At 44.6% G+C, this 12,634-nt stretch overlaps 1 protein-coding gene across 2 annotated transcripts in view; it reads left to right on the top strand.

Annotated features, from left to right (window-relative positions):
- Positions 1 to 1,028: 1,028 nt before the first annotated feature.
- The window catches only part of CHPT1 (choline phosphotransferase 1), a 22,732-nt gene continuing 11,126 nt past the window's right edge, over positions 1,029 to 12,634 (top strand). Inside the window, exons 1-3 of one of the 2 annotated variants that reach the window (XM_065840435.2) lie at positions 1,029 to 1,334; positions 10,236 to 10,383; positions 11,427 to 11,568. In XM_065840435.2, the coding sequence (XP_065696507.1) occupies positions 1,092 to 1,334; positions 10,236 to 10,383; positions 11,427 to 11,568 (533 nt within the window). In that variant the 5' untranslated portion in view covers positions 1,029 to 1,091. The remainder of the gene's footprint in view (positions 1,335 to 10,235; positions 10,384 to 11,426; positions 11,569 to 12,634) is intronic. The other variant, XM_065840428.2, reaches the window with a different exon arrangement.

Here is a 12,634-nt window from a genome sequence, read left to right as displayed (position 1 = left end):
TGGCTGTGAATCTACCTGTCACATTTCCTTTTTGCCATGCTGTAGTTGGCTGTTCTCGAATCACTCTTCATTATGTTATGTATTACCCGCTCCTCTGCTGGCAGCTCCTCTCTTCTCTGTTTTGGCCCCTAATCCCCATTGCTGTATCACAGTGCATTTAGTGATCTGTAAATGAAATCAGCAGATGAATGATGTAGCACTTGGGATGCTCACGCCACGTCAGGAGATTTAGAAACCACCCTCTTGTGTATGTCAAGCATTCCTGACCCTTGCCACAGAGAAACCTACTCAAAAAACATATTACAAGGCCAAGGGAATCAGCTCATTTTCAATACCAGGAAACCACTCTGTCTGGGAATTTGTTGTCTGGTCGTAGAACTGCCCTGTAAGGGGTAAGAGTGATGCTCCCTGGGCAGCAGGTCTCCTGCCTGTGGTGATGGACCCAACTGCCCGTACAGTGAGGATCACCTCTCTGCAGACGTGGCTGTGGTGTCCTGCTCATGGCAGGGCGGGCACCTGCTGCCCGAGGCGTCTCCGCGCTTTGCACTGGCGAAGTGCCTTGCTGGCCACCTGCTGTGCCTTATAAAACATGCAAAAGGAAATCAAGATGAGTAAGGAGTCAGGCAGGAGGATCACCCAGAGATGGACAGCGGATTCAACCCACCCTGCCTGCAGCCAGCAGCGACAAGATGCAGGCGCTCAGGCCCATCACACTGGGACCAGCAGCGGCCATGACTGACCACCGGCTGGGAAAATGGCAGCAGGTGGGCTGCTGGCTGGACAGGCTCTCCCCAGGCGCTGGGGGAACCCCCATCCCGTCACGGCGAGGTGGGGCTGACGGAGCTGCCATACCTGGGGCAATCTGCCTAGAAACACGGGCCCTGCGACCGGGAGAAGGAAGGAGCTGTGCTTCGAGGTGAAGGGACCAAAGGCGAGAGCACCCGCTCCGCATTGGCTACCGCAGGGTGCTTGCTCCGCGCCAGCTGGGCCGCTCCTGGGCGTCGGCCTCTTCCGCCTCCCGCCGTGGCCGTCGGCCCAGCCCCGCCCCGAGCGGCGGCGTCCCGACCCCGGTGCTGTCGGTGCGCGGCGGTATGGCCGTGCTCTGGGCTCTGCCGGCGCCCCTTAGCCCGGCGCAGCTGAAGCGCCTGGAGCAGCACCGCTACAGCTCGGCCGGGCGCTCGCTGCTGGAGCCGTGGCTGCAGCCCTACTGGGGCTGGCTGGTGGAGCAGGTCCCGCTGGGGCTGGCCCCCAACGCCATCACCCTGGGCGGCCTCCTGCTGAACTGCCTGACGGCGTTGCCGCTCATCGCCTGCTGCCCCAGCGCCACCGAGCAGGTACCGCCAGCCACGGCGCCGCCGCTCCGTGAGCGCCTGGCCCCTTCCCCCGGCCGCCACCGCCTCCTCCCGGCACGGCCTCGCCTCCGCCCGCCGGCCCCGCCGGGCTCTCCGTGCCCTCCAGCGCTGCGGGTCTCGCAGCTCGGCCAGTGTTAGGGAGTCGGCCCGGTGCCTCCTGACAGTACCTCGGGCCATTGCCCACCGCGTCTGTCGCTTGCGCTTTCACCGCGATAGCACGCCGGGCCTGTCCCCTGGTCGGGAGGGCTGAGGTAGTGGCTGCCCTGAGCAACCTGGGGTGCGGGGGTCACGCTTTGGGGTAGCAGGTGTCGAGCTGGACGTGAGTGTTAAGGTTTGAGTGCCGAAATGTTGGGAGTATCATGTGAAAGGAGGAGCTTCAGTGGCCTCCTCTCTCCTCCCCAGCCCTGTGCTGAGCAGAAGTCCCCGTGGGCGTGAGGCTCTGATCAGGTGCTTGGCCCACACCTGCTGCTGCGGAGCAAGGGTGTATGTAGCCAGGCTCAGCCTGGTCTGGGGGACCTCGGCCTCCTCCAGGGACCATCTTGCGTCCCACGTGTGTCCCTCTGCTCAGGCAGAGGCGATGTAAGCTATGTCAACTCCCTTCTTAAGGGGAAGGCTGTGACGGATTGGGCTGTGGGGGCAGAAACTGTTGCCAGCCAGGAGAGGAGGTGCGGGATGTACCCGGGAGCAGGGCAGAGCCGGCCAGAGCTCACCCCAAGCCACGGCTGATGCCACGGCAGCATCACTTAGTTCAAAATCAAGGTTTAGTTGTGTCGCAGCTGTATTAGGTGACAGCAGCTCAAATGCTTCCCATCCTCGTGTGGGAAATGTTTAATTGCTTTAACTTCTGGAGGGGGAACGGGCTCGTTAATGTGGGCTGATGCGGCTGTTGCTTCAACTGGGTTGGCAGCAGGTTCTCTCACAATTTAAGCAGCTCTGTTGGAGCTTCCCCAACTGCTACAAGTTTCCCAGTGTGGAGTCTTCATGGTAGTTAGAGTGGGAAATATCAGGGGAAAATAGCTTTGTGTAGGTAAAATATTTTGGAGGGTGACAGTTGTTTTTCTTGCATTCTGATGGGCTTAAATCCTAATGGCAGAGGTGGTGGTTGACTGGTTGTTGTGTTGTTTTTTTTTAATAACTTGGATATGCTTTTGTGAGTGTTCTTTTTGGTAAAAGCACCCTTCTCTAGTTGCTTTGCCCTTCGCGTTAGCAGAGGTGTTTGTGGCAGATGTATCAGGAAACTGATCCAGATCAAAATTAATTTTGCTTTGGATTTACTCAAATCACTTCCCTGATACACATCCCCAGGTAGATGGACTCTGTGGCATCGTAGGCAGTTGGAGAAGGGAGGATAGAGATGAGAGCAAATGGTTGGAAATCACAGAGTGTCTTCTAGTGACGCTTTCAGAATTAAAATGCTTGTGGTACTGCTACTTTCAGCTTAGTTTTGTGGTGTAGATATCAATCATGTGCCAGCTATGTGTCTGGATGTTTGTGTTAGCATTTTCTTTCTCCGGTTTTGTTTTCCTGAATAGCAAAGAGAAAAAGCTAAGTTATTTTTCCCTTGAGGTCTGTTGTACAAAAAGAAAAAGGTTGTGTTGCAGACATCTAGGAAATTATTCCTTCCAGGAAAGCTTAGACTGAGTTTTAGCAACTTTACTGGGTTGGTTTTTTGATTTGGTTTCGTTTTGTTTTTTAAATTGTGGAGGCTGACTTTGTAAGGACTTATAGTCTGGATAAAACTTCCTGTTCAGATATCACTATATATCAGCTATAAATATGTAGCATGAAGCCAGATTCCTTATCGTGTTTTTTTTTATTATTTTTTTTTTTTTTATTCCCTCTGCACTGTGAGAGTAGCCCTCATGTTTTCTTGCTGCATCACTTAGGGCATCAGCATTGTTATCTCTCTTCTCCTTCTTTAATGACTCAGCTTGTCTTCCATCTAAGATTTCATGCTTCTGGATGGCTTTTTTAAAAAGCTGAAGCTGTTGCAACACTAATTGGTGCTATATGTATATGTTGTAACATCGACTTTGTACTTTTGACTTGAATGTGTGGGTTGTAAGGGCTAGAGGGAAGGTGGAACTGAAAATCATGTTAAAGATGATTGATACTAAGAAAGATGGTGAACTAGTAGTATAGCGTAGGGCATTTCAACATCACCCCTCTTTACTGCCAAGCCACCTCTTCTATTCTATACAAGTGTTGATCACCTCAAGGACTAACAAGAGCTTGTTATATTCTCTTGGTGGAGGTGTAGGAGCTCTGTATAGAAGACTTAAATAGAGTAACAAACAGGTTTTGGATTTAGGTGTGTGGTGTTTTGGTTTTTGTTTGTTTTTTCTATCAATTGGTTTGTGTGATTGTTTTTTGTTCCCTAACCAGTCTTAAGCGGGCCATTTCTATTAGTCCTCTGTTGAAAACACTGAAGTCTTGATGTTTGTGCAAACCATCCAAAAGAAGTAAGACTGCTTGCTGTTAAGAAACCAAGTCTTGCAAATGAAAGGATCCTCAGGCCTAATTAGTCCACCTGGCTCAGGTCTCACTTGGAGAGCAGCTGCTGGCAGATGCTTAAAGAAAGAGATCTTTCCCCAGTACACCCTTGCAACTGCCGAAAAACTGTGCTTTAGGGGTTTCTCATGGAGCTATTCTGCACAGGTTACACATTAGAACAGCAGCTTATGGATCTGTTTCCCCACAGACACCTTCCCACTCATGATAATGCCTTTGGAATTATTTGTTTTGAACCTGTTTGTACTTTCAGTTTCCAGTATGTCCTGTTGCAGTGAATTCCACAATTTAATACTTTGTTCAATTAACGTCTAAAACCATACAGTGTTCCTTTGTTCTCCTACTGTGTAGTTGTTATTTCCTTATGTGCTATTATTTTTATTTTCATCAGCATCTGCAGCCACTATAAGCCAGTTTGCTGCTGACTAGTACAATATGTTTTGGCTTTATAAAATATTGCCTACTTCATTAATGTCTTCTTGTCTGGTAGAAACATGGGTTGTCTCACTGTCTCCTGTAAATGCACATTTCAACATAAGCTGCCTGATACATACCTAAGCCATTAGCAGACTGCATCCCTCAAATGCTGTTGTAACTAAAATCTATGTGTGTAGGTTTTTTGTACGATGTTATCAGGTTTTCTACTCTGTGTAACTTAGGGCAATAACCTATAGACATAATATATGGGACTGTTACATAAAGTGTGGTGCTGGGGAGGATACTACCTGCACATTTCATGTTCTGTGAAGGGCTGAAATATTTTCTTCACTGTGACCACAGGCTGGTTTTGTAGGGATTTTTGTTTGTGTAATTTTTTTGTTTGTTTTTTGACAGTAATTATAAAATATTTAGGAATTAAAAGTTTTGCTGACATTAAGTATGAACAATACGTATTCGCTGCATTAGAGTGTAGAAGGAGCGCTTCTTGGGTGAATACTTCTGTTTTATCCCACCATTTGAGAGTGAACTCTTTTGGTCTACTGCAAACTGCCTTCTCTGATTTAGCTACAGTTACTTCATTAGGATTTGCACCGGAATCTCTTGTACCCTTTCGTGTTCTGCGGGAAAAATGACATGGTAAGTTTTTTGTTGCATGAACACCCGGAAGAGAATTGACTAAACATAATTCTCTGTCTATTTAAAAAGAAGAAAGGAAACTTTGATCCTGCTGCTTTCCTGTTTGCTTATGGAGGGGCTTAGCTTCGGTAATCCTTCAAGCTCAGCCACAGCGCTCTCTAAAATACCATAGGAAGCTAGAACAGACAGAAGTTAACGCTAAAAGTAATTATTACTCTTTATTGAATTTGTGTGTATTTAAATAACAAAAAAATCTTGTAGCAGTTGCAGCAAAATCTAGGCAAAGAGTCCCCAAACTGTTCAGAGTAGATTTTATCCATTGATAAAGACTTGTCCTGCTTGCTCTCAGCTTCTTAAGTTCCATCATGTCTTATTTATTTGTTGTTTTGTTTGGTTGGTTTTTAGCAGTGATGGCAGGAGTCGGGCTCAAGGGTTCTCATGCAAAGAGCAGAGGAAGGCAAGGCAGGCTTGTGATGGCTAACCCTGTAGCATTGCTTGAGAAATGGTGTAGTGAATTTATAAAAGGGTGGCATATCTTCCTGAAATGTGCTATTTAGAAAGCCATACATCTACGGAGACCAAAAAGCAGGAGACTCCAGCTAGCTCTGCTATATTAACTGTTTCAAGGGAGAGGTGTGTTGGTGGAGTGCTCTCTCTGCTTCTCTCTCTTTTAAAAAAACTCACTTCAAGAAAAACCCAACAAACCACCCCAAACAAAATAAAAAAGCCCACCTTTTAAACTGAAAGAGGGATTGTCTTGTGTTTTCTTCCTGTGAGAGGGAGAAATGAGGGGGAGATGTGGACAGGCATGACATGATATAAATGGGAAGAGCACAACTGAGCCTTTGGAGAGAGAGAATAGAGAAGTAGGAAAAGAGGGTGAACTGGAGCGGCTGGTATGAGCTGGTGGAGTTGGGGTGTGAAGGAAGAAGCATTAAGGCCCTGACCTGTTAGAGGATAAGTGTGAAGCACGGAGTGGGATGGAGATTCCAGGCAATATCCAGAAGTGAAGAACGGAGCACTCGGTAGTGAAAAAGAGGCATTTGACTTTAAAGTAAGACACTGAAAGTTCAGGAACCCCGACAGAGGGGGACAGGACCTCTTTTAAAAGGAGCTTGTTGGGGAGAGGAGGATGCTAAAGGAATGCAGGGAGGTGCTGGTGTGTGTGGAGTGCGGTTGGGCTACAGTATGACTATTTGATGATTATTTTTATTTTTTTCCTCCCTGCCCTCTCCCCATGCTGTAGTGCAGCTTTAAACAGCCCCTTCATTTCATTTGCTGTTGGTACAATTGTACACAGTGCTTTGTGCTGAACGAAAGTGAGGGAAGTGGTCTGTGTCTGGGGGGAAGAGGGTGGGAGTCTAGTAAAAATTCTCTCTATTCTGGATCTGTTACAGAGAGGGGCCATGTAAACTAGGGCAAAATATAGTAGCTGTGGATTGAGGAAGCGAGATTATGACTAAATGTGATGAGTAATTAAGGGGGACTGAATCTTTACATATTGCAAAAGCTTGGGCTGTTGAGCTCTCTGGACTTGAAAGCTTTGCTTGAAATAAGCAGTAAGGAATCTCCTGGGTACATGTAGTCTTCTGCAGCTGTCTGTGCTTTTTTGTGGGGTAGGATCACAGGAGCAAAAGAATAAGGATTGCTGTTCAACCTACACTTTTTCCTGAAGGAGACGCATGCCACACATACCCGTCAAACACTATATACACATGGTTTTGTTTTGACACTCCGGTTCAGTAGATGACCAGACCTGCTATACCAGATCTGTGTGTGAGAAGATTCTGGGGCTGTATCATCTTTCAGACATCCTTTTTAATTGAAGCAGAGAAGCATTCCCCCGCCTTCCCCCAGGTTTGTGTTCCCTTTGCGTTCCATGAGAATAGCATCTAGCTCTGGCCAAATAATACATTTGCTTGGACAGGATATAACATTGGGCAGAGATAATAAACACCTCATCAGTGAAAAGCTGATGATTATTGGGAGCCTCCTGACCTTTCTGCTGAGTCTGTCAGCCATGTCAGCATTCTCAAATGCTTCCAACTTCTCTAATTTACAAACTACTTGGGCCCGGCGTGGGAAGCCGGCATGGGACATCCCTGGATGGAGGGCCATGCATGTGAGGAGGCGGCGGAGACGGCAGCTGTAGCTGTATCGGGAGGGCAGATAGCAGAGAGAAGCCATGGTTATTAGGAACTTCAGAAACCTCTGTGCACCTTTGGTGATTTGGAAAACTGTATTTTACCAATTAAAACTCATTTAATCTGCTAAGTGTGTAGTTTATAACAAGTGAGCTTTGGTTACTACTGCTTTGGGTTAAATTTGAACTGACAGCCTAGGGATGAAATGCTCCAGATTGTGTTTCTAAACTCTCTCAGACACCTGTTCCCCTGTTCTTAAAGGATCTTCTTCCCTTCTCCACAGCTGCAGGGATACAGATGCATCCGCTACAGGTGTTACTGGATACAGATGATCCTTACTGGGAAGAGGATGAAAACTCTCCCCCTCTTTCCAGATCATCAAGGAACAGAACATTTTAGTTTTGGAGCCTGGGGGGACTGTAGCTTTGATTTGTCTGAGCAGGCACTAATGCGAACAGTCTTGGATCAGCAGTCATAATGATTATACCTGTACTATAAACTGCGACTCAACAAAAGCCACTGCTTTGTCAAAAAGACCTAATAAGAGAGATTTGAGTTGAAGCTGATTTGTTTATTTTTACACTTAATGTGTTACACTTGTTTTGTGGTAAGGTAAATGTGGACATTGTTACCTTGAACAAGAATTCTTGCATCATTTTGTGTGGGTTATAGAAGAAAGTTTCACAAACTGACTACAGTAACCAGCATGCAAGCCTTCTGTTTTGGTTAGAATTGAGGTTTTATTTTGTGGTCTTGCATTTCGAAAGGCTGTGGTAATACCAAGCATACAGCACTATGGCTAATGATAAACAAAAGAAGTGCCATAACAGGTTTTTGTTCCTGAGCGGTGTTTCAGTTATGGAAATGATCCGATTAAATAAGAAACTGCCCACGGTCTGGCATTTGATTTAATTGATGATGTGCCTCACACTGACGGGGGTGAATGCAGAGTGGGTAAGGAATTTGGCTAGCGTAGTTACTGCTGGATACAGCCTGCTTTTGTCTGTGATATGAAGAACCTGAGGACTTTAAAGCAAACTAAACATTTTTTCAGTTACAGGTAGATGGCTGCAAATGGAGGGGAGCCTAATGCAATCAAAAAAACCAGTGGTGTCCTAGGCAGAATTGCCAGGTGTGACCTGGTTTACTTGCCAAAATCCAGGGATTAGAAGAAACCTAAATAACTGTACGAATTCCATTCTAAGCATCAACCATTTCTTGCTGTCATCACTTCACCTGCATTTCTGTAGTGTGATCTTTGGGGGGGCTATAGGATACCAGTATGTTAAATGTCCACTGGAATGAGAATATCTACTCATCCTTTTTTACCTGCTTAAGGCTTCCAACATCATCTGTGACTACAACTTTTCTTTCTTTCCTTGGATTAAGGGGAAAGATGGCCTTGCTAGTTTTGAAGAATTTTCTGTGTTTTCTAGATTGCTGTGTACATACAAATCCAGACTTCTTGCCTATAGCTGGAGTCCCTAATTCTTTGACTGCCTTTTGCTTTGAAGCTGGGCAAACTAGGCAACCATTTGACTTTAAATGGTTTATTGATGAAATTATCCAGATACTAGGTAGTGGGAAAATAATACATTTGCTGACAATATTGTTTCCATATTAAAAGTATAAAACTAAGTGATAACATAGTGTATCAACCAGCCTTAACAACATGAGAAAGTCTTAAATAACAGCAAAAAACAGCTGTTCGGAACTCAACTTGGTTTAAGCATGGTGGTTCTTGGGAAGGATGTGTTTTGTGATCAGTCTAACTGGAGCCGTAACATTTTTCCTAGCTCAAAGGAGTGAGTATAATGATGATGAGATAACAGAATGTTTGGAGGAGCAGCTCACGTTATCTGCATTCTTCTTGCTGCCTGCTGCTGTCCCTGCCTGTGAACTGACTGGCAACTCTCATTTTTCTTTTTTTCCCCAGCAGTGACACTGAGTTTGTGTGTGGACAAATCTCAGCTCACCGAGATTTGATCTGTGCTCTAAATCTGCTTAATAGCCTTTCCCAGACTTTGGAAATCCATGTCATTGCGTTGGTCTGTTTGTGCTACGGGGGAGGAATTGTGGAGGTGTAGGGGCCACGTCAGCTGCTGCTGACCAGGGAGTGGGAAAAGATTCAGTTCTGGCTGCCTGCCACTGGTCGCTTGTTTCACATGCAAGTTGCATTTCCAACATTTGTCCCAAACTTTCACTCTCTTTTCCTGAACAGTGATTTTCAATGTTAAGGATACCGCTGCGAACTACCTGTGACAAAAATATTACCTGTACTTTGTTCAGAAGGTGTTGTAAATAATTTTTTAGTAAACACTAATTTCTAGACAAAGACATACTGACTGTGCATATGAAAATAATGCATTTGAATGCTACTACTTACTGTAGGACAGTTCCTTTGAACCTAAGCCTGGTGTTAATGTTGTTTTGAAACTCTGATAGTTTATATTAAATAGATGGTTGGTCCTTCATATTTCGTGAATGACTTAATTTCTTCAAACACTTATCCAAAGCACCTACGTAGTAAATTTTTATATGTTGTAAAAAAAAAAAATCTCTTTCCCTAAAAGCTGAAGTATTTATTTAGTAAAATGTAATGGGCTTTTATATTTCTGCAAGACCAAGCAAAATGATTCTATGATTCTGTAAATCACTGAAGCATCTGTCACATAAACTGCTTAGAACTTTAGTTAATGTGCCTTACTACTAGTTTGTGTTTTAAAGATTAATTTTATTTTCATAACATTTTTCAGCACAAGGAATACAAATAATTGTAGAAATACTGTGGTTTTAAGGTGGAAAAATAAGTCAGTTGTTGCAGAAGAGAGGTTAAAGTTTGGGCTTGGTTTTTTGTTTGTTTTGTGGGGTTTTTGTTGGTTTTGTGGGGCTTTGTTTGATTTTTGGTTTTTGTTATTGTTTTTAATAAACAGAAGGGCTTGTGTTTCACTGGTGTATCTGGAGTAGTTCATTATAGTAGTTACTACAATTCGTGTAGACACTAGCACGCGGAATTTGGTTTGTCCGTTAAGTAACAAATAGCGCAATGTAGTATATTTTTGTGCTGAGCAATATTTTGCCTTTAATGAAATAGATTGTCAGCTAAGAAATTGGGAAGTGCCTAGTGACCTTTTATGTGAATGTCTTTCAGGCACCTTTTTGGGCATACATCCTGGGTGCATTAGGACTCTTTATCTATCAGTCTCTGGATGCCATTGATGGGAAGCAAGCCAGAAGAACAAACAGCAGTTCTCCTCTAGGAGAACTCTTTGATCATGGTTGCGACTCTATTTCCACAGGTAGCTTCAACCTACTGTTACTCGTTCTAGTTCTAAAAAAGTTACGTGTTTTCAAATCTGCAGTTAAAAGGCTGCTCTTGTTGAAGCTGGAAAGGACCTCTGGAGACCACCCAGCCCACCCTCCTGCTCAGAGCAGGGTCAATATGTTCCCATCTCTCAGGATAACTCCACCATCTCCTGGTCACTCCACCTCAGGCTGCCCCTGACCTTTGCATCCCTGACCAGTGTCAGGGAGGATAGTTCAGAAGAGCCTTTGGCAGGTGATGAGTAACATGCATTCTGCTCACTCTTACTGCGCATCTTACCATACAGTGCTCTTTGAATGACCTAAGTGGTGAACAGGGAGTTTTAAGAGTGTGCTTAAAGATTCTTTATTGTACATAGACTGTGTTTTCCAATAAGGTACAAGTGATGCCTACTAAAGGATTTTAAGTACCTAAAAGGCTTATGCTGCCATGTGAAACTAAGGGTTCTGCTGTAGGAGTGAGGTGCCAAAATATCAGTTTGGTAATAGGGCATCTAGCCTGGCACTTGAGAGAAGGATAATTTATGTTCCTTAGAAGAATAAGTTTAAAATAAAAGTTGATTTGTACTCCATAACAAGTAACCCTTGCTCAGTTTTACTTCCCCTAGCTTAGCTGCTGTTGGCAATGCCTGTACCTCTGTAAAAGCTTAATGGCTGAAATATTTGTCCTGAGAGTTGGTGTGTTCTTTACACCTCACTTCCCAGAGCAGTGCAACTACCAGTCTGAGCTGGGCCCTTCAGGTGAAGCTGTCAGTGTCACAAAGAACATGAGGTGACAAGGCCAGAGGAGAGAATGACCACTGTAGGTTACATGGGGGCCTTGCTTAGAAGAAAAGGAGTCCTGTGTTTTTGGTCTCTCCTTGCCAGGACTGTCCCCAAGGGAGCTACTCAGTAAAGTATGTCATATCAGTACTTTGTTATAGTGATGCAAAATGCCATGTGATTTATATATATATTTTTTTAATTTTGCTGCAAACAAAGAGGGTTTGTGACTAACATGTTCATTTCTGCTTTTCAGTTTTTGTTGTCCTTGGATCCTGCATAGCAATCCGACTAGGAACACACCCTGACTGGCTGTTTTTCTGTTGTTTCGTGGGACTGTTCATGTTCTATTCTGCTCACTGGCAGACATATGTATCAGGCATACTAAGGTTTGGAAAGTAAGTAGATGTCTTTAGATGTACATGGGGCTTAATGAGACTGCTAGCTACATTTCTTCATGTTTTTTTCCCTGCTCTCTCTTACTCTTACCTTCTTCCTCATCTCCCTTCTGCCCTAGCAGACCTGTGTCTTACCTGGCCAGAATTTTAAAACTCTCTAATACTGAGCAGAGGACCTGTCCTTTTAGCAGCTGGTGTTAGCTGGATATGTTTTGTTTGCATGCATTTCACACTTCTGTCTGCAGATTTGTTTGTGGAACTCATGCAAGCACCATGCAGGCTCAGCCCAGAGAGATCTTGCCTGCAGTATAAACAAGTGCTCTGTGTAGGAGTAGAAACAGAGCAAGCATCTACAGTCCCTGCCTTCATAGCCTCCCAGCCATAGAACAGTTTCAGCCCAGAGGACTCTGAACCACACACATTTTTTTTAGAGAAATTTCTCTGTTAATAGGTTTCCCTTCCATAGACATCTTCAGTCTTCCTTTGAACAAGCTCTTTGCATCCAGTGCATCCTTTTGCATGGACTTCTACAGAGCTATGGCAGTGCTTGAAGAATTACCCCAGATTTATGTGGGTGCTTCATACTGGTTTTGATGTCCTGTAGGTTTTGTACTGCATCACAGTTTAAGTGATCGCTGTGATGCTGTTCATGACTTGGTTGAAATTTCATCTCACTGCAGCACAGGAGAAGTCATGACATTCACATAGAAGATACCAATTTCAATTTAACTCCTGATAGTGTGGAGATTGCTGCACCGTCTCGCAGCTCTGGTGGTGCCTAGGCATGGCCTTTTGCTGTTTTTTAGACAATGAGCTGCACTTCAGGAATGATTTCTGAGGAAAACATCAGAGATTTCCATAGCAGCAAAATTGGAAATATGTGCTAGAGGAAGACTATCCTGATAATCCCAGTCACTTGCTAAGTCACCTTTCTATAACCCTAATTAGCTCTGACCTGCGTGAAGCACCTTAGCAAACCTGAGCATCACTGTGCACGCAGGCTCGTGATCAAGTGGTCAGCTGTCCTTGCATACTGTTTAATGTCTGTATCAAAAGAAAGCTGTCT

The sequence above is a fragment of the Patagioenas fasciata genome, chromosome 1 (genome assembly GCF_037038585.1).
Source record: "Patagioenas fasciata isolate bPatFas1 chromosome 1, bPatFas1.hap1, whole genome shotgun sequence".
Taxonomy (NCBI): domain Eukaryota; kingdom Metazoa; phylum Chordata; class Aves; order Columbiformes; family Columbidae; genus Patagioenas; species Patagioenas fasciata.
This window is presented reverse-complemented; position numbering and strand designations above follow the sequence as displayed.